Source organism: Vombatus ursinus, unplaced genomic scaffold (genome assembly GCF_900497805.2).
Source record: "Vombatus ursinus unplaced genomic scaffold, bare-nosed wombat genome assembly UNPS02005459.1, whole genome shotgun sequence".
In the NCBI taxonomy this organism is placed as follows: Eukaryota; Metazoa; Chordata; class Mammalia; order Diprotodontia; family Vombatidae; genus Vombatus; species Vombatus ursinus.
The window spans coordinates 5,722,801-5,744,257 of NW_020945237.1; the positions used below are offsets into that span (position 1 = coordinate 5,722,801).

Here is a 21,457-nt window from a genome sequence, read left to right on the forward strand (position 1 = left end):
TTAGTCATTTTCCTTCCTTTTTTTCTGAGTTTAGTGGTTATTTTTAAGCCATATAGATAATTGCTCACATAAATATAACTTGAATACTTTGGTTTGGATTTAGGACTGTACTAAACATAAGTTCCTCTGGTTGTTCCAACTAAAGCCAATCTAGCATCACCACAAGGACAAAGGTACTTCTATCTTGACCTTTCAGATCTATTAAATTAAACAGTAAGTTAAAAGTATATTTAACCTTAATGAAATTACATGGGAAGAGTTTTTAATTCCACATAAGTGGCTGCTTGAAGACTGTGTACTACACATATTGTTAGGTACTTATTAAGTGTTTGATGAACAAATGAGCCATGTTTTTGAGGCAGCTGTTGTAGATGATTGCTTGCTTAAATAAAGTTGTGCTTGAATTATTCTGATAGGATGAGGATAGTTGGCTATTATCCTTTGTCTTTGAAAGGGCAGAACATAATGTTAATCCGTTTGGGTTAAGTACAGTGGTCATTGCAAAATACATATCTTCATGAATCATAATAGGCTTACGAATACTACAGTGGACAAGCTCCAAAGATAATCAATTAAAATTTGCAGGTCTTGTGCTTTCTGAATCTCTTCACACATTTAAACGGCACCATAACTGCCATAATGGAAAAGAACTAAAGTGAGACTCCGGGTAGGGGCAATCTCCAGGCAAACAGGTTCTGAAGCCCTCCCTGCCACAGAGAGGGGGTCCCCTGAAGACCAACAAAAGAAAGTTAATAGCACCAAAGTCTGCCTCTGACAGATGGCTTAACACCAGAAATGGCCATGAGTTTGGGTTTGGTTTGGTTTTCTTTCTGTAGAAACAATGCTGAACAAGATGCCCCTTCAGGATCGTCAAGCTTTTCCATCTGCTCTGCAGCTGAATTCTCTGTGGTTTCTCTTCCCACTGAAGAGTGTAGTCTCCTCGAGAGGAGAGGGACTGGCCTAGAACATAATATGAACCCGATAATTGCTTTTTTCATTCATTCATTCATTCATTCATGGGCACAGATGGAGAGTCTGCAATTGTCTCCCTAAAACTCTTGAGCATTAAAAAAAAGTGAGTGCTCCAACTCTTCCTAACCCTCAGGAAGGGGAACGAAACTACACCTAATCCCTACCTTATGACACTCTTGTGTCTTCTATCTCTCCATTCCTCTGTAAACAGACGAGTCTAGCAAACAAATTCATATGCAAGACAGAGAATTAAAGGGCTATGAAAAACAACCACAAAACATTCATTGAAAGTCACTTTATTGGTGTTACAATAATAGTAACAGAAAACCGTGAATTTTTTTTTTTAGACTCAGTTGACACTAATAAAATTGTGGAAGGATTTGGAACCTTAAATTACAGTGACTTTTAAAAACAGCAAAATTTCACATTTAGATATTAATGTAGGAAGAATTATAGCCAGAACAGCCCATATAACAAAAGCACTCAGGAAAGCTGCTGCAGTGATACATTTCATGTTGGTCTTTGCCAGAACCTGGTATTTTTTAAGTAGCGAGGAGAACTTGGGAAGTGTCAATCAGCCAAGCGAAATGGAATACCTTAAGTAATGGGTATCTAAGTTTATACGAATAATTGCCCCTTCCCCCGACAGTGAAACCAGTATAGATTCTTTTCATGCTACTATTAACACTTCACCATGGGGTAGCTCCAGATTATTTGAATTTTACTTGTCAAAAGTAATGTTTAAGAGCTCTAGCACAAATTGATAACTATGTTGATACCATATAACTAGTTTCTGAATGAAGCTGTCTGTTGGGGATACCAGTTTGGGAAGAGTCCATTTTCCAACCAGTTAGAAAAGAGTACGTGATTCTTCTTTGTGAAGAAACTAGTTTGTACTTGTACAGTTATTGTTTAAAAAAAAATTATTCTATATAAAACATTAGGTGTGTGTTTGTAATTTTTGCCCATAAAAAGACTGATTATGACCAGTCTCAGAATTTGAATATGTACTGGACTAGAAAACTCAGGTTTCATAACCAGGCAGTGATACACAGATATAATTTAATAGGAATTTTTGTAGATAATTGAATAAATGTGTTAAATCGTATTAGCACTTGGCTGTCTTGCATCATATATAGTATTGTCACTAGCACCGCTATAGTTAAAGATCTGGGCTATTTGCAAGAATTTCTATCTTGACCATAAACAGCTGACTGTGGCCCTCAGGGTAAAAATAAGAAGACACTTAGGCCTAGAATAAACAATTTTTAAATCATAGAAATACAGAGGGATGGGAAAGGGGGGAAGGAAGACAAGGTAGAGAATACTGCTTTTTTCACAGACTTATTCATCCTTTATAGGTTGGATCTTATCAGTTCCCTCTGGTGCCTCACTGTATACATTTCTATAAGTTTTGCTTTATATATACTCTCCTACTTTTCTATGTATTAATATTTGGACTTTTAGGAAACCCAGTGGGGCAAATTTAAGTAGCAACCCCTTTGATTATATACTTAGATTCATAAGCTGTTAGATCTCGAAGAAACTCCAGAGATTATCTAGTTCAGGGGTTCTTAACTTTTTTTTTTTAGTCATGAAATCCTATAGCCCCCTTACCCTCCCCATGAATCCCCTTTCAGAATAATGCTTTGTTGCTTACATTCATAATTGAAAGAAATGGTCGATTTCAGTTAGAGGTTAGTGAAGATAAAGATGGAATTTTTTTCCCCATCAAAGTTCACAGAAGCCCTGAAATTTAACCATGGACCCCTTGGGATTATATAGTCAGTGTTGCACCCCAAGTTAAGAACCCCTGATCTAGTCCAGCCCCCCACTCCCCAGTTTTGAAGATGAAGAAACAAGTCAGAGAGCACTTGTACTTGCTTAAGGACACGGGGCTGGTTAGTAGCAAAGGGGAGGAAATGTCTCTGCCATTGTTTGACACAAGTATTCTGAATAATAGGACAGGTATGATAAACAGCAACATTGTGAGCAACCCTGGAAAGACACCCATGGTGGCAGACTGAGCAAAACTGGGGAGCAGGTGAATTGAAGGGGCTTCTCCCCTAGCTGCCCAGAGGGCCCAGGTGCCCCACACCCTAAGTCAGGAGTGACCCTTAACCATTCATGCTGTTGTATTTGTTCTGAGACTGAAATAAGATTTTGCTGCCTTCCTAGGTAACAATTTGTCAACCCTGATAAACTAATCCTTTCTGATATGGGAATGAAGAGGGCTTTCCTTCCCTGCTTTCCCGCTGTATCTGTGTGTGCTTTAATTTGCTTTCTAGCCCTCAAAAATGATTGTGATGGTGGAAATTTCTGGTAATGGAGGTGGGTGGAAAAAGCAAGCCTTTAAGGAAGATGGAGAACTCTGCAGTATCTCATAGCACGCCAGATAGGTGGCCACATGTAGGCAGTGCACATGTGCGGTTGGGTTTATAAGAACAAATCCTACTTCACAAATGTAGTTACTTAAGGTCTGTATTCTGGGATACGTTTGAAACAATTAACAAAAGGGGAGTTGTCTAAGATGGTGCTGGGCATTCATTTGCTTCATAGGTGCATGGGTAGATGTTTGGGAAATAGCTGTGCTTAGCAGACTTGATGGTGAGCACCAGCAAATATTTCCCAGTGAGGCCATCTTAACAGCAAGCGTTTTGAAATGGAGGCCATATGTATTGCTGCTTGCTTACCAGTCAATTTCCACTAGAGAGTGCAGGAGCAGTCAGACCCCTTCCTCCCCCTGAAAATCATAGGTAGGAACATCTAGACAACATTTTGCCCTTATCAAGCTGAAAGAACCCTTTTCCCCATTCATAATCTCCATAATCATAAAGGCCTATTCTATTTAGAAAAGATCTCTGATGCATGACTGCACCCCTAAAAAGATCTCTGATGAACATCTGCACCCTTAAACCAAGCACTTGGCTTGGGTCAGGAGGATACTTATCAAGGGAATGTTTTGGACAAAGGAGTTTCTCCTTGAAATCCAATCCAGGCAGCTGAGAAAGATGATCTGGGTGGCATTGTAAATAACTGGGAAAAATATATGAGATACTGACAAGGAATCAAGGGATAAACAGTATCTTGTTTTATGTATTTATATGCATATATGTAATATGCACATATTATATATGTATATGTATATATATTTAAATTTAGATATATAAAGTGCTAATAAAGGCAGGTACTGTTTTAAATAAGAGGTATATGCAGGGAATTACTGAGACCCTACTTTCTTCTCCTCTAGGGAAAGACTTCTCTGAATCATGCTGCATAACAGCTGATACGGTAAAACTACCATAGATTTGTAGGGCTGGGTCTTTGAATAAATTTTAATAGAGCTTTGTATGTGAGGCTTAAGCAGATCTAAACTATGGCATTGGGAGAATGAGTTAAGGCCTGAAAGTCTAAATCAATTAAATAACACCAGAAAGAGAGGAAAGAAATACTGAGTCTGGCCAGAAGGCAATAATTAAAAGTATAAAACAAAGTTAGCTAACCAGAAGATATCTGGAGAAATATGGATTAGGGATTAGTCCCAACTTTGTCATTAACTCATTATATGACCTTGAATGTTTCATTTGATCTTTTTAACCAAAAACTTTAAAAAAAAAATTTTTTTGAGATATTAGAAAAGCTCCTATCAACCTCAAGAAACTTTGCTAAACCAGCCTTTTAGAAAAACCACATATCTCAATGGCCTTGATTGAAGCAAAGGTTCAAAACTAGAGGCTACTTTTACAACTTGATCCTACAAACACCCTTGGATTCATTAATAAGCTTAAACAAAACCCACATAGAACAATTCTCTCTTCCTTCCTTAGGGATGATTCTGGTCTTCTATAAAATACAGCCATGACAAAAGGGTCTTGGAAACATTTTCCTAGAATGCTTCACAATATCCATGGACTGGTTGATTCTTTTCCAGTGGCCACTTTTCACTTTGGGGTTTTTCCTTTCTCTTTGTGAACTATTCACCCTCATGGAGACCATTAACTGTCACTATAGAATTCCATGGCAATTTGTGCTTCCTGCCTATAAGAAGTATGGCTGTGTCAGAATGCAAGGCCACTTGACCAATTTTCTTGAGAGCCTTCAAAGCTGAGGCAGAACTTTCCTTTCCAGAGGCCTCCCTGGTCACCTATATTAATGGTGAGGGGGGAAGTGAAAGGTTGGCTGAGAATGAGAAGTATAATTATCAGGGGATTTTGAACAGTTCCTTTTAATCAAGGATTGTGTTTAAGTCCTTCAGTTGTCTTTGACAAGCGGAAATTTTCTGACATTCTGTCTTAGTTCAAAGCTTGAAGGACAAAGAGCTGGGGTTCAAAGGAAGAGTGTAAAGGTCCCAATATTGTTATTCTGTGCTTAGTACAACCATATTACAATGGCCTTCTGCAATGGGTCAGTTTCTTAGAATATGATTCAGGGGATGCCTTTGTTTCCCTCCTTGGAAACAAAGATGGTGCATGGCAGGGATGTTGGCTTTAGAGTCAGACCTGGGATCAAAACTACTTATTTCTTGTGTGATCTTGGCACTCCACCTCAGCAATCACTCCCTGGGTCTCTCACTCTCTGCATCTGTAAAGGAGTGGGTTTGGACTAAATGACGAATTTATGACCCCATAATCCCTCTAAAACCAATCTATAAAAGTTGTTTGTGCTTGCGTTTAATGTTATGCACCCATTCTTTGGGTGAGTTCATCAAAAGCCCTATGATTTTAGATCTGACATATTTCAATTTCCAAAAGAATGTGTTTCCAGTCACATTAATTATCATTAATAATCTGTGTGAAAGAACCCAACAAAATGGCATAGCCATGATATAACATTGACGACAATCACTCAACTTTGAACAACATAATCATTGTAATAAACATAAAATTCTTTTTCCATCACTTCTAGCTGAAGATCACCAAAGGGAGTGACCTAGAGAGTTGGGAGCTCCAACAGTGCTCATGAGCTGACTGCCAGCTGCCTGCCATTGTGGATTTCCTTCCAACAGTATCCCCTGAAAGGCACATGTTCATCATTTCCATTGAAAATAATGGGAGAGGAGAAGGGAATGAAAGAAAGACCAGATTGTGGCCTCGTGGTTGCAACTGGGTTCTTTCCTTGACAAGACTGGAGCGAACTCTAACTGGCCAACAGGCTCCTATGAGGTACACGAAGTTTAAATTGTTAAATTCCTTCATCTGTTCCATGTAAGCTTAAAGTACCCATCATATACTCAATACTGGAGAACATTCAATCCACATTAAAGGGAGAGGTCTTGTTCAAAAGCCACTTTTATTTGCACAGTCTTCAAAATCTCCTGGCCCTCCTTGGCATCGGCCATTTGATCATGTTGCCCAATTCTTACCCTAACTTTTGCAAGAAGGTTTTGCATTTTTGATACAAGATCAACATTCAAGTCATATCATGCCCTGCCCTTTAAAATGCTCCATGTGTTTTGTATTTAAAAGTGGGTGAGATTCCTTTTTTGAAAACATATTTGAAGACATATAGTCAAAGGAAGTACATTACAGAAGGCATGAACATAAAAACAGTACAGAAATCTGCTTAAGAGCGTGGCCATCCATGCTGGATGCTCACATTGTTTCTATGTGAGTGCTTCCTTCATGGAAATTAATGGGGGGGAAGCAAATTAAGAGGGGCAGCTAGGTGGTACAGTGGATAGAGTGCTAGGCCTGGAGTCAGGAAGACTCATCCTCCTGAGTTCAAATCTGGCTTCAGACAATTCCTAGCTCTGTGACCATGAGCAAGTCACTTAATCCTGTTTGCCTCAGTTTCCTCATCTGTAAAATGAGCTAGAGAAGGAAATGGCAAAACGCTCCAGTATCTTTGCCAAGGCCTCATATGGGGTCATGAAGAGTTGACACAACTGAAATGACCAAACAGCAACAACAAGCAAATTAAGAGGCCATCTTTGAAATCTTGCCTGTTCCTGTCCACTCATCTCAAGGAAAAGGGTCAAGAAATGAGGAGATTGAGAAAGAAATACAGTACAAATCAATCATCACCAAGTGTCTGATTGATTCCACCACTTGGGGAGTTCATTAGAATACATCCCACATTCAGGAAGGCCTAGTGGGACCATCACCAACTTCCAGTCTTCCACCGGGTTGAACTGGAGGAAAGAGTCTTTGAAATTAGAATTCCTATTTTTCTGTGAATCAAAAAATAAAATTCAAGGTTCAAAATATTAGCTTTCTCCCATCAGTTGTTTTTATAACCTTGCAGATACTACACACACGTGTATTGCCTCTTCGGATTTCATTTATTAGCCTACCAGGATGGAAACTTCTGGTATTCTCCAGTTGTCCGAGCAGTGCCTGGTGCATTTCTTTTGTTTTTTGTTTTTCTTCCAGGTAACCTCCTGTTACCTAGCTCCAAGTTTTCTTCGTGACTAGCAATATAAATGTGCCAGTAATAAATACTTGGAAAAACAGTAGCTGCTAGAGTTAGTATCGTTGATGTTGCTGGAAGAAAAATGTGAACGATCGGACAACCTTTAGGTCAGAGAGCAACATAGGACCTAATTGCAGGGCACCAGCTGTCATGCGCTGCTTTAGCACAACGTTGGGGGCAGGAAGCCCAGATTGGCATTTCGATGTCTTGATCAGTTACTCCAAGCCTCCAGGATGCCCACGGTTTAAAGGGACATCGGATGTTCTGGTCAGACACTAGTGTTGGAGAAACACATTTACATCACCGACTTCTATATTTACAATTTAACCTGCTCATCATCTTAGAAGACCATTGGATCTATAACGATGGTTATTAGTCATGAGACTGTTTAGGCATTTGGCAAAATACACTTGTGTGTAACAGTTGTTTTTGACATTTAAAAACGTTTACTTATGTACATTTGTACTTCTAGACTGAGAATATAAACATAAAAAGTAAAAAAGGATGTGTTTTTTAAAGTGTATGTAGGCTATTAGCCTCTCATAGCTTACAGTCCTGCAGAAAGAGCCCCATTATGTCTTAACCCTGCATGCTAGTTTCTACTATGGTATGTTGTTTCCTTAAATGTGGAGAACAAATTAAAAAAGACTCATGCACATAGCATTATGGTCTACGGTGAGGATGTGCTTCAGGTACCCAGTTCTGGACCCACAATTGGCCTCATTTGGACTGCATTTCCTATCTGGGAAACTTGCTATATTGAGGACCTGTGAAATACTCGTAGTCCTATTTATCTATCTGTCATGCGGATTATCCTTGGTTCTATTCAGACTATTTGTTATTCTGTGTTATGTTATATGATCCCCAGTGTTCTTTACATGGTTTGAGTAAAATGTAAGCCAGCAGTGAAAAAAAAAAATATGATCCAGGGATGAGATGCAGCTCTCTCTCCTCCTTGGCATCTCTGTGGGTCTTTCATATCATCTGAGGAGCAGATACATTTGCGTCGACTCGGTGAGGCTGAATTTCCATAAAAGTTGAAGTAAACAGTTCCAATGTGTCACATGTAAACAGTCGGTCTTAAATGGATGTCTCCCATAGCTGCACAAAACAAAAGGAAGAACATGAGTTTAGAAAGTTGGAATCAAGTTCACCATATTCCTCATGGGACCCTAGAAAAGAAATATATTTAAAAGGGTAGAGGGAGAATGGGTAGCTAGGTGGTGCAGTGGGTAGAGTCCAGGGCCTGCAATTAGGAAGACTCCTCTTCCTGAGTTCAAACCCAGCTTCAGACACTTACTAGCTGTGTGACCCACAGCAAGTCACTCAACCCTGCTTGCCTCAGTTTCCTCATCTGTAAAATGAGCTGAAGAAGGAAATGGCCAACCACTGCAGTATCTTTGCCAAGAAAACTTCACAAAGTCAAACACAACTGAAAAACAACTCAACAACAGAGAAGGAGAATGGATTGGTTGTTTTCAAAGGCATGTTGTCTTAGTGATTCAAGGAAATGGAATCACTGGTCTTGGCTACCAGTCTCCCTACTTGTACCTATGTTGTTGATTTAATTCATGCAATGCTAATAAAAACCCAATTGGTGGGGCAGCTAAGTGGCACAGTGGATAGAGCACCAGCCCTGAAGTCAGGAGGACCTGAGTTCAAATCCAGCCTCAGACCAAACACTTGACACGTACTAGCTGTATGACCTTGGGCAAGTCACTTAACCCCAATTGCCTAAGGGGGAAAAAAAAGACAGTCCCTGCCCTCAAGGAGCTTATAATCTAATGGTGGAGACAACATGTAAACAAATAGCTATATATAGGATAAATTGTTCTTCCATCATGTTCAACTCTTCGTGACCCCATTTAGGGTTTTCTTGGCAAGGATAATGGAGTGGTTTTCCATTTCCTTCTCCAGCCCATTTTGCAGATGAGGAAACTGAGGCAAACAGGATTAAGTGACTTGCTGTGGGTCACACAGCTAGTAAGTGTCTGAGGCTGGGTTTGAACTCAGGTCTTCCCGACTCCAGGCCTAGCACATCCAATATGGCACCACTTAGCTGCCCCCTACACCGGATAAATAGAGATAATTAACAGAGGGAAGGCAGTGGTTTTAAGAGAGGTTAGGGAAGGCTTCCTGTAGAAGGTGAGATTTTGGTTGGGACTTATAGAAAGTGGGGAGGGGAGTCAGTAATCAGAGAGGAGAAAGGAGAGCATTCTAGGTGTGGGGGAAAGCCATCCCAGGAGAATGCAAATGTTTGTTTCTGCCTTGGTTCCCTAGTGCTTAGCAGTGGCCTTGCACACAACAGGCATTTAGTAAATTTTTGTTGACATGGAGTCAACGTTTTGGGCTTCTCTTATTCAGACAACTTATTCAATTGTTTCCCTGTAAAAAGCCAAAGACATAAAAAAAGACCTGGACTTGGAATGAGAAAGGCAGAGTTCAAGCTCAACACCTATCACATCTTTAGATGTTTGTTGACTGATTGATACTGCAAGGGTCCCTTTGCACTTGGCTTAGAAGCTAGTTTTATAAATACCTGAAAGCACATTCATTTCATAACCAAGACCCTCCTCTTCATTGTCTTTGAGATGAAACCAAAGAACACAGGGACGGGGCCTACGAGCAGGGATGCTTGGTCCCAGACATCTGCTGTTACAGGTATAATTTTGGAATCTAATTCAGTTAGATTCAACAAACATTTATTCATCTCTGCTATGTGCAAAGCAGAGGCAGCATGGCATAGCCTTGAAGTCAAGGAGATCTGGGTTCGAGTGGTGAACCTCTGACACATACTAGCTACCTAACACTGGGCAGGTGACTTACCCTCTCGGTGCCCCTACACAGCTTTCAAAATCTAAAACCATATTATTGCATTAGAGTTGCCAAGCGGCATCTAGAGGGATAATTTCCTCATCAGGAGCGCCCCACACCAATGAAATCATAGGTCAAGATCAATAAGGAAAAAATTGTGATAAGTCATATACCTAGTGTTTGGCCTACTGGGCTTCTGATTTCACTGGCATAGGGAATTCCCAGAGGAGAAAACGCACTCTAACAATACAGATCAGCTCCTTCTCTACATCCTATGGTCGTGGTGTAGGAGTCCTTTACCTGAGGTCAGTGAATTTGTTGTTTGTTTGTTTTTTTATATACTTGGTTTCCTTTGTAATTCTAAGTATTTTATTTTATCAGTTTTAAAACATAATTATGAGAAGGAGTCTATAGGCTTCAACAGACAACCAAAGGGGCCATGACACACAAAAGGTTAAGAACCCCTGTAGAGAATGGGCTAAAGTCCTGGGGGCAAGTGACTTGCCAAGGGTGGCACGGTTTATAAATGTAGCAGATGATCTTCTCATCTGAATCCTAGCACACACACGCTGTCTCTCTTTATCTAGCTATCTCTTTCTCCCTCCCTCCCTCTCTCTCTCTCTCTCTCTCTCTCTCTCTCTCTCTCTCTCTCTCTCTCTCTCTCTCTCTCTCTCTCTCTCTCTTCTTTTTTTAGGCAATTGGGGTTAAGTGACTTGCCCAGGGTCACACAGCTAGTAAGTGTCAAGTGTTTGGTCTGAGGCCGGATTTGAACTCAGGTCCTCCTGACTTCAGGACTGGTGCTCTATCCACTGCGCCACTTAGCTGCCCCTCTCTCTCTTTCTCTCTCTGTCTCTCTTTCTCTCTCTGTCTCTCTCTCTCTCTCTCCATCCCCACACTGTCCCTAACACCACACTACATCTCACACCAGGAATTAGAGATACAAAGAAAAATGAAACCGTGCCTGGCCCCAAGAAACTTCTTTGGGGGTATAATGAAGGGAATGTGCCACGTACACACAGAGATATAAAGTATATACAGAAGTATTTTGAGATGTAGAGAATGACAGTAACTGGCAAGATGGTGGGAGGAGGGAGCAACAGGCCTGGCCTCATGGAGGAGGCAGCTCTTGAGTTTTGCTTTGATGAAAGTTTGAGATTCTACTTTGCATTGCAACAGATCTGATCACAACAGAGACTGGACATCACTAGTGCAAGGCAGGTTTTATCTATGTTTCCCTCTTATGTCTCCCATGTTGATTTACCTTTCCATGCATAGTATATCTAATTATCCAGGAGATGTTTTTTAGAAAATCATATGTTTTAAGCAGAATCCTCCCTCAAATGTACTAAGAGAGCTGGCTACTTAAAGGAATCAGTTACAGGAAGAAAAAACACTCCTTAACATATCTGCTTAAGTTGGAGTTTTCACGCATAAAATATGCTCCAATTGAGATGCCTCCTATGCACGTGAAATTGAGTGCATGGATTGTCTTTCTCAAAGTCAAAACACATTTCCTAGCATTTTCTCCCTCTCTTCAATAAAATCAAACCAAATAAAATAAAACCAAATATGCAACCAGAGGCCAAATCAATCTCCCAAAATATTCTATCTGACTATTTTTTGTAGGATCTATTGGCTAATTTTCTGGAGGATCTATTGGCTAATTGAAGACCTACATACCAAATACCTCTGAAAAATAGCCAAGTAGACTTTACTGATTTACATGCAAAGATCTCATGCAAAAATAAATATTCTAAATATCTGATGTAAGGACTACACGTTGCAATTTTAAACAAAGTAAGGGAAATGTAGTTCTGTAAAACTTATAAGGTTTGAGACTGGAAGGGACATTTGGTTAGAGTTTTACACACACACACACACCACACACACACGCTCTTCATTTTACAAATGAGAAAATTGAAAGCCAGAGAAATTAAATGATATACAAAGGAATAAATAAGCATATTAACAAATAAACACATGAAAGTAGCTGTACCTACCCTGGCACTTTGTCTGTTAGCCTTCTTCTCCTCATCAGGAAGTGGAGGCATTGGATACGGGTATTTCCTGCTGGAGGCAATAGATCCAGTAGAGGAAGAAGGAGACTTGGCAGGAGACAAAGTCCTGAGATGTTGAAAACACATGAAATAAATGGGATGTCACTGACCAAAAGCAACCTCCACTATTTAAAAATCTGGCTCAGAACCAAATGTATTCTCTTAGTTTGAATTCTCTTTTATATGGCATACAGTTCCTACTGGAAATGCTCACTAATTGCTTGTGAATAGATCATGATGTCATTCACAACTCAATGTTGAAAATTTTATTTCTTGACTCTCAGAATTATAATGGTTTGCCCAAATGAAATTATGGAGAATCATACTTTGTAAAACTATGGCAACTACATAGACCAAGTGGTCTATCGCTAGATAGGAAGATAGAAGAGCTAATAAAAGCAAGCAATACTGGTCCATTAAATAGATGATAAAAGTAACTTCTGGCTGATTTTTACCAGTCAGTGTGGGAATGGTCAAAAGAACAGGAACTTCAATTATATCTTACGAGACTCTTAAAATACAACATGACAAGTAACATTTGTTTGCTGGTCAGTCACAGAATTCATGCATTCAGAGGCCAGTCGGTTAGTTGTGAAGCTACAGAAGCAAGTACAGAAAATGCTAAGAGTAAATTAGTAGGCATGCAAGCGTCAGAGAGCGCAGAGTTCCAGCCAAACAGAGTTTGATGAGAACATACAAAAATGGTCTGATTAGTCACTGCAATCAGCATTTCTGTAAGAAGTGAGTAGACTAAGCAGTAGCCAGTAAACCTTGGTATCACCATGGAGGGCACACTCTGTGTGTCAGTAAGGCAGGGGGCAGCACTTTATTGACTGGAATTTTACACACATTACCACCACCATTCTCCATCCTCCCCACCATCCCCATCAGTCTCCCAAATCTTTACATTCCTGTTCTAAGACAATGCGTTTTCCTGACAATGGATGTATTCCAGAAAAAAAAAAAAAAGGTCTGAAATAAGCAAATATAAGTTACCAGTGGTCTATCCTGCCTATTCCAGTTTCATTTTGCTATTATGGTGGTGAGATTTGTTTGCTGGCATCCCAAACCAATATTCTTGCCTGGGAACCTTCTACCAACTTCTGTTTTTCCATGTGATCAAATGGTTCATGGTGACCCAAGTCACCCCTGTGGACATTAATGGATGCTGGAGGTCCACAGTAGTGACCCAGTGAGCTACCACCACCTCTGGATTCTGGTGCTCTTGGATTCTCTCCTTTCTGTGGGTCTCCCAGAGAGCAAGGTAGTATTAGCCAAAACTGTCTGATGGGTACCAATGGAAACTTCAATTATGTTTTGCTGCATGGCATACACTCAAATGATAGAGGTTGGAAGAGAGACCACCAGCTTCCAGGAGTCTGGAGAGACTTAATCCTGGAATAGCACCTAATAAAATGGGGAGGGGGGAGAATCCCTTTTCTATCTTTTTTTTTTAATTTAGAGGGATAGTTTTCTCTTCACACATGAATGTCATCCTTTTTTTCACATCACAATGGATAGTGTTGAACTTGGAATCAAGAAGAACTAATTTCAAATCCTTCCTTAGACAATGCTGGTCAAAAACAAAAGACAAACAATAACAACAATAGCTGGTTATGTGACCCTGGGCAAGACTCAAGCTGAGTCTCAGTTTCCTCTTCTGTAAAATGGGGATAATAATAACATCTGCTTCATAGGGTGGTTGTAAGGATCAAATGAGATAATATATGTAAAGCACTCAGCAAACTTTAAAAGGGCTACATGATTATCCATTGCTTAACGAGGTCCATTTTAACGTGATACAGCTCCCTGTACAAGTTTTCCCTTTTAAAGAAAATTCATCTTTTGAACTAGAATAATGCTCAGTGCTAGAGTGGTTTGGACCATGGCTATATAGGAATATATAAATGTTGTTCTTATTGTTATTATTATTGTTCTTCCCCCTGGCTTTTCCTCCTTTTTCAACTTCTTAGTCATTTTTACCCCTTCTTATATAAATATAATCTTCCTACAAACCGTGATGGAGACGCTAAAATGAACACTTTTAGTCTCTTCACATTTTTATCAAGGACACTTAAGTCTTGGATCATTTCACCTAACTCTGTCCTTTGCTTCAAACTGGCCTCTGAATTCATGCAGGACCTGCCTTTGGTGGGGGCCTGCTTTTTTGAGTTCTGTTGACATAACTGTATATGCTGTTGATTGTTGGGAGGAAGGAAATGGCTAAGGGCGGGGGGGGGGGGGGGGGGGGGGGGGAGAGGCCGTGTGATCTATGGTGTCTAGAAATATTACCCCCCTCTATTCTTATGGAGCACTGAGCTGAACCACTCTAGCACAGATCATTTTCCTAGTTCAAAAGACGATGGGCCTCTTTAAGCAATGGATAAATTGAAGCAGGATAAATGTCCTATTCTGAGACCTTCATGGGCTTCACTGACTTTAGGGAATGGTATTGATCCAAGACCAGATTTTTAAACTCAAAGAAGGTTAGAGTTGGTGGTTTCTTAGAATTCTTCCAGGATAATTCATTCATTTTATGTTTTAGTGAAAAATTAAAACTTGTCTTTTATTGCAGGGGGTGTGCTGTAGCATTCATGATCATGAATGAAAGATCTCTGTCGACAATTTTACGATATTGCTGGTCATGCCTTAAAGTCAATTGTCTAAATAACTGATTTTGGGTTTATCAGAGGCACTGTGTTATAGGGAGAGAGCCCGAACTCTGGAGTCAAAGGATCTGTGTTCAGAACTTACCTCTGATATACTCTGTGAAACCCTGGGCAAATCATTTAACTTCCCTGGGTCTCAGTTTCCTTATTTGTAAAATGAGGAGGTTGGAAAAGATGACTTCTGAGTTGTTATCCAACTCTAACCAATCAACAAGCATTTATTAAGCAATTACTGTGTGTGCTAAGTATTGGAAATAAATGAATGAAACAATCCCTACACACAAAGAGCTTACCTTCTAGATTTGCACATTTATATATTGGGTTATCCCACTATATGGCAAAATAGGTAAATGCCTGTATAAAGTGACCTGAAGGACACTGCAAAATCAGTCTACCCGCTCAAATATATTTCCAACTACAACCTACTTCAATTTCAACAAGTATTTATTAAGCTTCTACTATGTGCAAGGCACTGGGCTAGACTCTGGGGACACAGTGACAAAAATGAGATCGTCCCTTCCCTCAAGGAGCTGACAGTTTCTATTGAGGAAGCAACAAAATATACACAAAGCATACAACATTTGACACTTACTAGCTGTGTGACCTTAGGCACGTCACTTAACCCTGATTCCCTCAACCCCCCCCCCAAAAAAAGAAAGTATTCTAGTGTCTTTTCTGTCACTATCTCTCCTGAGTATTCCAGGAACACAGGATCATCATCATCATCTCCCTAGTCCTGGACACTGTGCCTCTTATAATACAACCCAAGATTATAATTGCTTTTTTGGTTGCTATGTAACACAGCTGACTCATTAGCCTTTCAGTCCTCTACAACAAGGATATTATGAAGACTACTTCAGCTTGTAAAGCTACAGTTTCTAACAGTGCTCCAAGCTCTTTAAACAAACATATGTTTAGCACACCAAATGCTCGCACAAATCACTGCCCTTAAACATTCACAGATGACCACAGGACTTAGTTTCTTTCATTCCTCAACATGTAGATTATCTTTAGTAAGACTGTCACAGAAACACCACATGCCTATTTCTTATTTTTCAGGACCCACTACAGTATATGGTAAATAGTAGGTGCTTAAAAATTTGTTGATTGATCACTTTTATTTCTCTGATCTCCATCTCACCAGAGATGTGGTAACAAATTTGGCCCAGCCTTTAACCTGAACCCAGATCATCCTTTCCAGCACTGAGAGTATCTGACTTTGGGGGCTCCATCCTGCCACCAAGGTCCTGAAAGATCCAAGTTGAATATGATTAAAGTATCAGCAGCAGCCTTTTATTTTAACTTTAGTGGAAAGGTATTAGACCCATGATTTCATTAGTATAAGGAACTCCTGGCACGGAAGCACCCTCCACTGATGCCAATGAGCCATTCCTCTGTTATATTTAGAGTCTAGACTCCAAAGGCTAGGCAGACTGTAATCGTTGAGCGATTAGCCCAAAGTCACAAAGTTGGTTCCTATCAGAGACAGGCCCTCCTGACTCCAGAGGAGGCTCTTTAGCCATTACAAACACTGCCTCTCTTCATGGTTATCAGCTGTAATGTGGAGCAGAGAGGGAAGACAAATAATTACGTATGAGAGCATTAGGAATAACAATGATGCCATTTGTATAGTTCTTCTTAAACTTCCGCAAAGCACTTCTGGGTCTGTAATCTCATCTGATCATAACACTCCTATGAGAGGGACAGAGGTTAAATTTCATTATCTCTATTTTATATATAAAGAAACTGAGGCATAGCTCTAGAGTAGACCTGGAAATGTAAGGCCACTTGAGAGCGATTTCGATGTTCCCCACATTACCAGACTTTCAACACCACCTTGTGGTTATACCGGGGTAAGCTTAGATCCCCTGGCGTGCCCTTTACTTGTTTGTGATAGGGTATGACATTGGGCTACACTAAACTATCTAGGGCTGAATCCTTTTAGAGAAGTCCCATCCCCATTACTGCCAGCCCCCCCCCCACCTCCACCACTGCCATCGCCACCATCACTACCATCGCTACCACCACTACCATCGCCACTGTCAGCACCCCCACAACTAGAGCTAGCTCAGTTCAGATTAGTCTTCCTAGACTGGGATAGAATCAGGCCATTTAGAATCTCAAAATCCCAAAGTTGAGAGGAACCTCAGGAACCATCTAATATACAAACCAAATATCCTTAACAAATGACCCACCCACTGAAGACTTTCAGTGAAGGGGTACTCATTACCTCTCAAAGCATCCCATTCCCTGTTGGCACAGTTTCAATTTTTTGGAAAATCTTTCCTTGCATTAAGCCTAAAATTGTCATTTTGAGACTTTTCCCCATAATTCTTATAAAATTGCAAGTCCAGTCAGACCCAAACCAAACTGAATAAGTCTACTTCCTTCTTCCATACAGTCCTTCAAATATAGGAAGGTGGCATTTGAAGAGTCATTTTTCAGTTGTGTCCAACTCTTTGTGACCCCATTAGGGGTTTTCTTGGCAAAGACACTGGAGTGATTTGCCATTTCCTTTTACAGCTCATTTTACAGATAAGGAAACTGAGGCAAATAGGGTTAAGTAACTTACCCAGAATCACCTAGCTAGTAAGTATCTGAGGCTGGATTTGAACATAGGAAGATGAGTCTTCCTAACTCTAGGCCCAGCACTCTATCCACTGTACCACCTATTTGCCTCATTTGAACACCTACATCTTCTCTTCTCCTGGCTAAATATCCTTAATTCTTTCAACCAATTTTCATACGACGTAGTCTACATTTCTTTCACCATTCTGGTTGCCTCCCTCTGGACACTCTCCAGCTTATCAATGTCTTTCTTAAAACGTGACCAAAAGTGGTTTACTCAAATCCCAGGACAACAGGAACATCTCCTCCCTATTCCTGGACACTGTGACGCTTATAATGTAACCTAAGATTATATTTTCCTTCTTGGTCGCCATGTAACACTTGCCTCATATTGGGTTTGCAATCCTCATCCCACAGTTCAGAGGAACTAGCAGCGTTTTCTCCATCTTTCACTTGGGTTGTCAATTTTATTGACTCCAAGTGTAAAACTCTATATTTATCCCTCTTCAATTTCACCTTATTAGATTCAGTTCAATGTTTTATAGTCAAGATATTTTTAGATCTTGACCCTATGGCTCCTAGCTTTGTATTGTCTGTAAATTTGGCAAAAATTCTACCCATCCAAATTATTGATAATGATATTAAACAGCATAAGATCAGGTTCAAACAGATCCCTGAGCCTCTTTCCTAGAGACTTCATCCCAACTTCACATGCAACTATTAATGACTGATTTCTCTTTCTAAGTGACCATTCAACGAATTCTAAATCCACCTAAATCTGAACCTCTGAACCATCTCTCCTTATTTTCCATAAGATTACCATAAGAGACTTTATCAAATGTTGCCTAAAAACTAGGTGACATATTACAGTTACGGCATTTTCCTAATCTATCGGTCTAGTTCACCTGTCAAAAAAGAATATGAGAATAACTTGATATGACTAGTTCACGATGAAGCTTCTTTGTGTCTATTACCTCCTTTTCTAGACTTTCACTGGGGGCCATCTCCAGTTGTCCCGATCTATATCTTGCCACTGGACCCAGATGGCTCCGGAGGAGAACGTGAAGCTGGTGACTTTGCACAGCCCTCCCTCACTTAAATTCAATTCACTTGCAAGTCATGGCATCATCTTCCTGATGTCATGGTCCTCTTTGAGAACAAAGGACAAACATCAATGGCAAGACTTACACTAACCATTCCTTTATTAATACAGTACTTTCTGGAATCTTGGTTTATACAGTTAGGTCCTAATTAGTGAGAATGATAGGACAAACAAATCCCATGAAGTGGATGAATTTGCACTGCATTTTTCCATTGGCTTGAAACCAATTCTCATATTTTACATATAATTTTTGACTAGTGCAAATTCAAAGAATGTAGACACTTTCTTTATAGGGTTCACTATTCACACTTATTAGGACTTAACTGTAGTTTTCAAGAATCCATTTTCTTCCCTTTAAGGGGAAAATATGGATACTTTCCTCTGTCTAATCCTTCATGATCTTTCAAAGGTCACTGCCAGGGCTCAAAATTTACGTATTTTGGTGTCTGAGGATGTGATTTAGATGTCGTTCATCTAAATCTGGTGATTTGAACTCATCTCCCACAATCTCTCGACCTATCTTGGGTATCAGTTCACTGAAGCAGCTAGGTGACACGGTGGATAGAGCAGTAAGCCCAGGACTAAGAAGACCTAAGTTCAGATCAGGTCCCAGACACTTAACTAGCTATGTGACCTTGAGCAAGTCACTTAGCCTCTTCTTGCCTTACTCTCTCCAACTGTAAATATGGGGATAATAATAACACCTACCTCCCAGGGTTGTTGTAAAGATAAATTAAATAATATTTGTAAAATGCCTAGTGCAGTGCCTAGCATATAGTAGGTGCTATGTAAATACTATTGCTGATATTATTATTCGACCTTTTTTTTTCTTTTTTGTACTGCTCTTTTAAGGTCACAGATCATTGTCCCTGAAAACCTTGAGGGGTAGGCACGAGGCAAACACCAGGGAGAGATGTATCAATTCTGGGTGAGTCTGAGATGCTCCTTGAATAGATACACTGCTACCAATTCTCTATGTGCTATCTCATTCTTCAAGGCTACTGGAACCACCAATAAGACCAACAGATGGGCTTATAAAAGCGCCCTCAATAACCCTAATGAGACGCTCTAAAAAAAAAAAAGGCAAATGACAATCAAGAGCAAGGAACCTAAACTAACACAACCCCCACCACCCCTACGTCCTCTGAACTCTGTTCTCAATGCAGGGAGGTAATGATTCTTCCCCTGGCTCCACCAAGGTCTGCTGCTGTTCTATGGTTGCCCTTTCTGAAAGTACCATAGCCACATCAGAGCCAGAGAAGCAGCTAATACTCAGACATTCCAATTATCCTAAGCCTTTTGGTAGGGGAATCTAGCTGGACCCAGATGGCTCTGGAGGAGAAAGTGAGGCTGGTGACTTTACACAGTCCTCCCTCACTTAAATCAATTCACTTGGAAGTCATGACCTCTCCTTCCTGATGTCATGGTCCTCTTCAAAAACAAAGGACAAACAACAATCTGTGAATAGTAGTAACTGCCCCAATGGGAACCCAACTGGCCAATTCCAGTTGAGCAACGCAAGTCCCTTCCTTCCTTCCTTCCTTTCTTCCTTCCTTCCTTCCTTCCTTCCTTCCTTCCTTCCTTCCTTCCTTCCTTCTTTCCTTCCTTCCCTCCTTTCTTTCTTTCTTCTCCCTCCTCTCCCTTTGTCCACATAGGGAATCATACTCTTACCTGTGGTTGTTCTGCCCAAAGGAATGTAAATTTTGATTGCTGAAACCTAGCAAGATATCTTGGGTCTAGGGGCTAGATTTCTTTGTTAAGGATCATGCCTTAAACCTAAATCACTGTGACTCTCATTGATTGGCCAACAATCAAAAAATCTCCCAGCCCTGATGGCTCAGAGTGAGTATAAATAACAATTGTTTCTGTTTTGGCCAGAAACTCTGAGGGTCTTCCCCTCCCAGACTGATTTTATTTATTTATTTTTTTACTAGGTAATAGAGGCCATTCTTTGCCTCATTTTTATCTACCCTTAATCACCGAATGGGCATTGCCTCAGACAAACTGAGAGCTGGGAAAGATCTTAGCTTAAAAATGCCAAGGTCTCCCATTGCATCCAGGGCCATCTCCAGTTGTCCTGATCTATATCCTGCCACTGGACCCAGAGGGCTCTGGAGGAGAGAGTGAGGCTGGTGACTTTGCACAGCCCTCCCTCACTTAAATCCAATTCACTTGCAAGTCACGACAACTCCTTCCTGATGTCATGGTCCTCCTCAAGAAGGAAGGATAAACAACACAACGGAAACAGAACAACAAAGCAGAACAGAACAGTACAAGCATTCTATCTTAGGTACTGAATTTTCTGTCATATAAGCCCGCTATAGTCAGAGAATCACCGCTTTATCTTACTCTCAAAGTTAGGAGTCATATAACACGAGAGAGTAGCAATGTACTCTTTTCTCTTAGAGGTTATTTTATTGAGAGATGTAGCCTTGAAATCTCAAGAGGCAAGAAAAGCAGAGCTGAGCTTAAGCATGAGGTTGCTGTAAGCATAAGCCAAGGAGTTGTGGGTACACCCAAGATGCCCTATGTGAGGTTAGAATCAGAGGGAAAGCAAGACTCATTCCTACTGCCTTAAGACTTTTTTTTTTAAATTGTAAAGTTCTGGGACAGTTCACTGACTCACCAAAGCTACAGAGCTATCAAACTGGCCGATCCCCAAGACTTGTCGTCCCCCACCACGCTATCTCAGAGTGGCACAACCCTGGGCTGTAGTCTTCTATTAAGCTATCATCAACAACTGCCGGTAATCAAGACATGGCTTTTCAATGATTTACCAAACCTCAATTTGACCCATCACTGCAGGAGCCTATTTCGAAGGAGAAAAAAGCGGCCACCTTGTCAGCGGGCACACCAGACTTCCT

The 21,457-nt window shown here is 40.4% G+C and overlaps 1 protein-coding gene across 6 annotated transcripts in view; it reads right to left on the bottom strand.

The window, feature by feature from the left end:
* Positions 1-6,810: 6,810 nt before the first annotated feature.
* ADAM22 (ADAM metallopeptidase domain 22) overlaps positions 6,811-21,457 on the bottom strand; it is a 259,774-nt gene continuing 245,127 nt past the window's right edge. For all 6 annotated transcript variants that reach the window (XM_027847939.1, XM_027847941.1, XM_027847938.1 and 3 more), the window contains 2 exons: positions 12,198-12,321; positions 6,811-8,484 (listed from right to left, as the gene is read on the bottom strand). In XM_027847939.1, the coding sequence (XP_027703740.1) occupies positions 8,464-8,484; positions 12,198-12,321 (145 nt within the window). In that variant the 3' untranslated portion in view covers positions 6,811-8,463. The remainder of the gene's footprint in view (positions 8,485-12,197; positions 12,322-21,457) is intronic.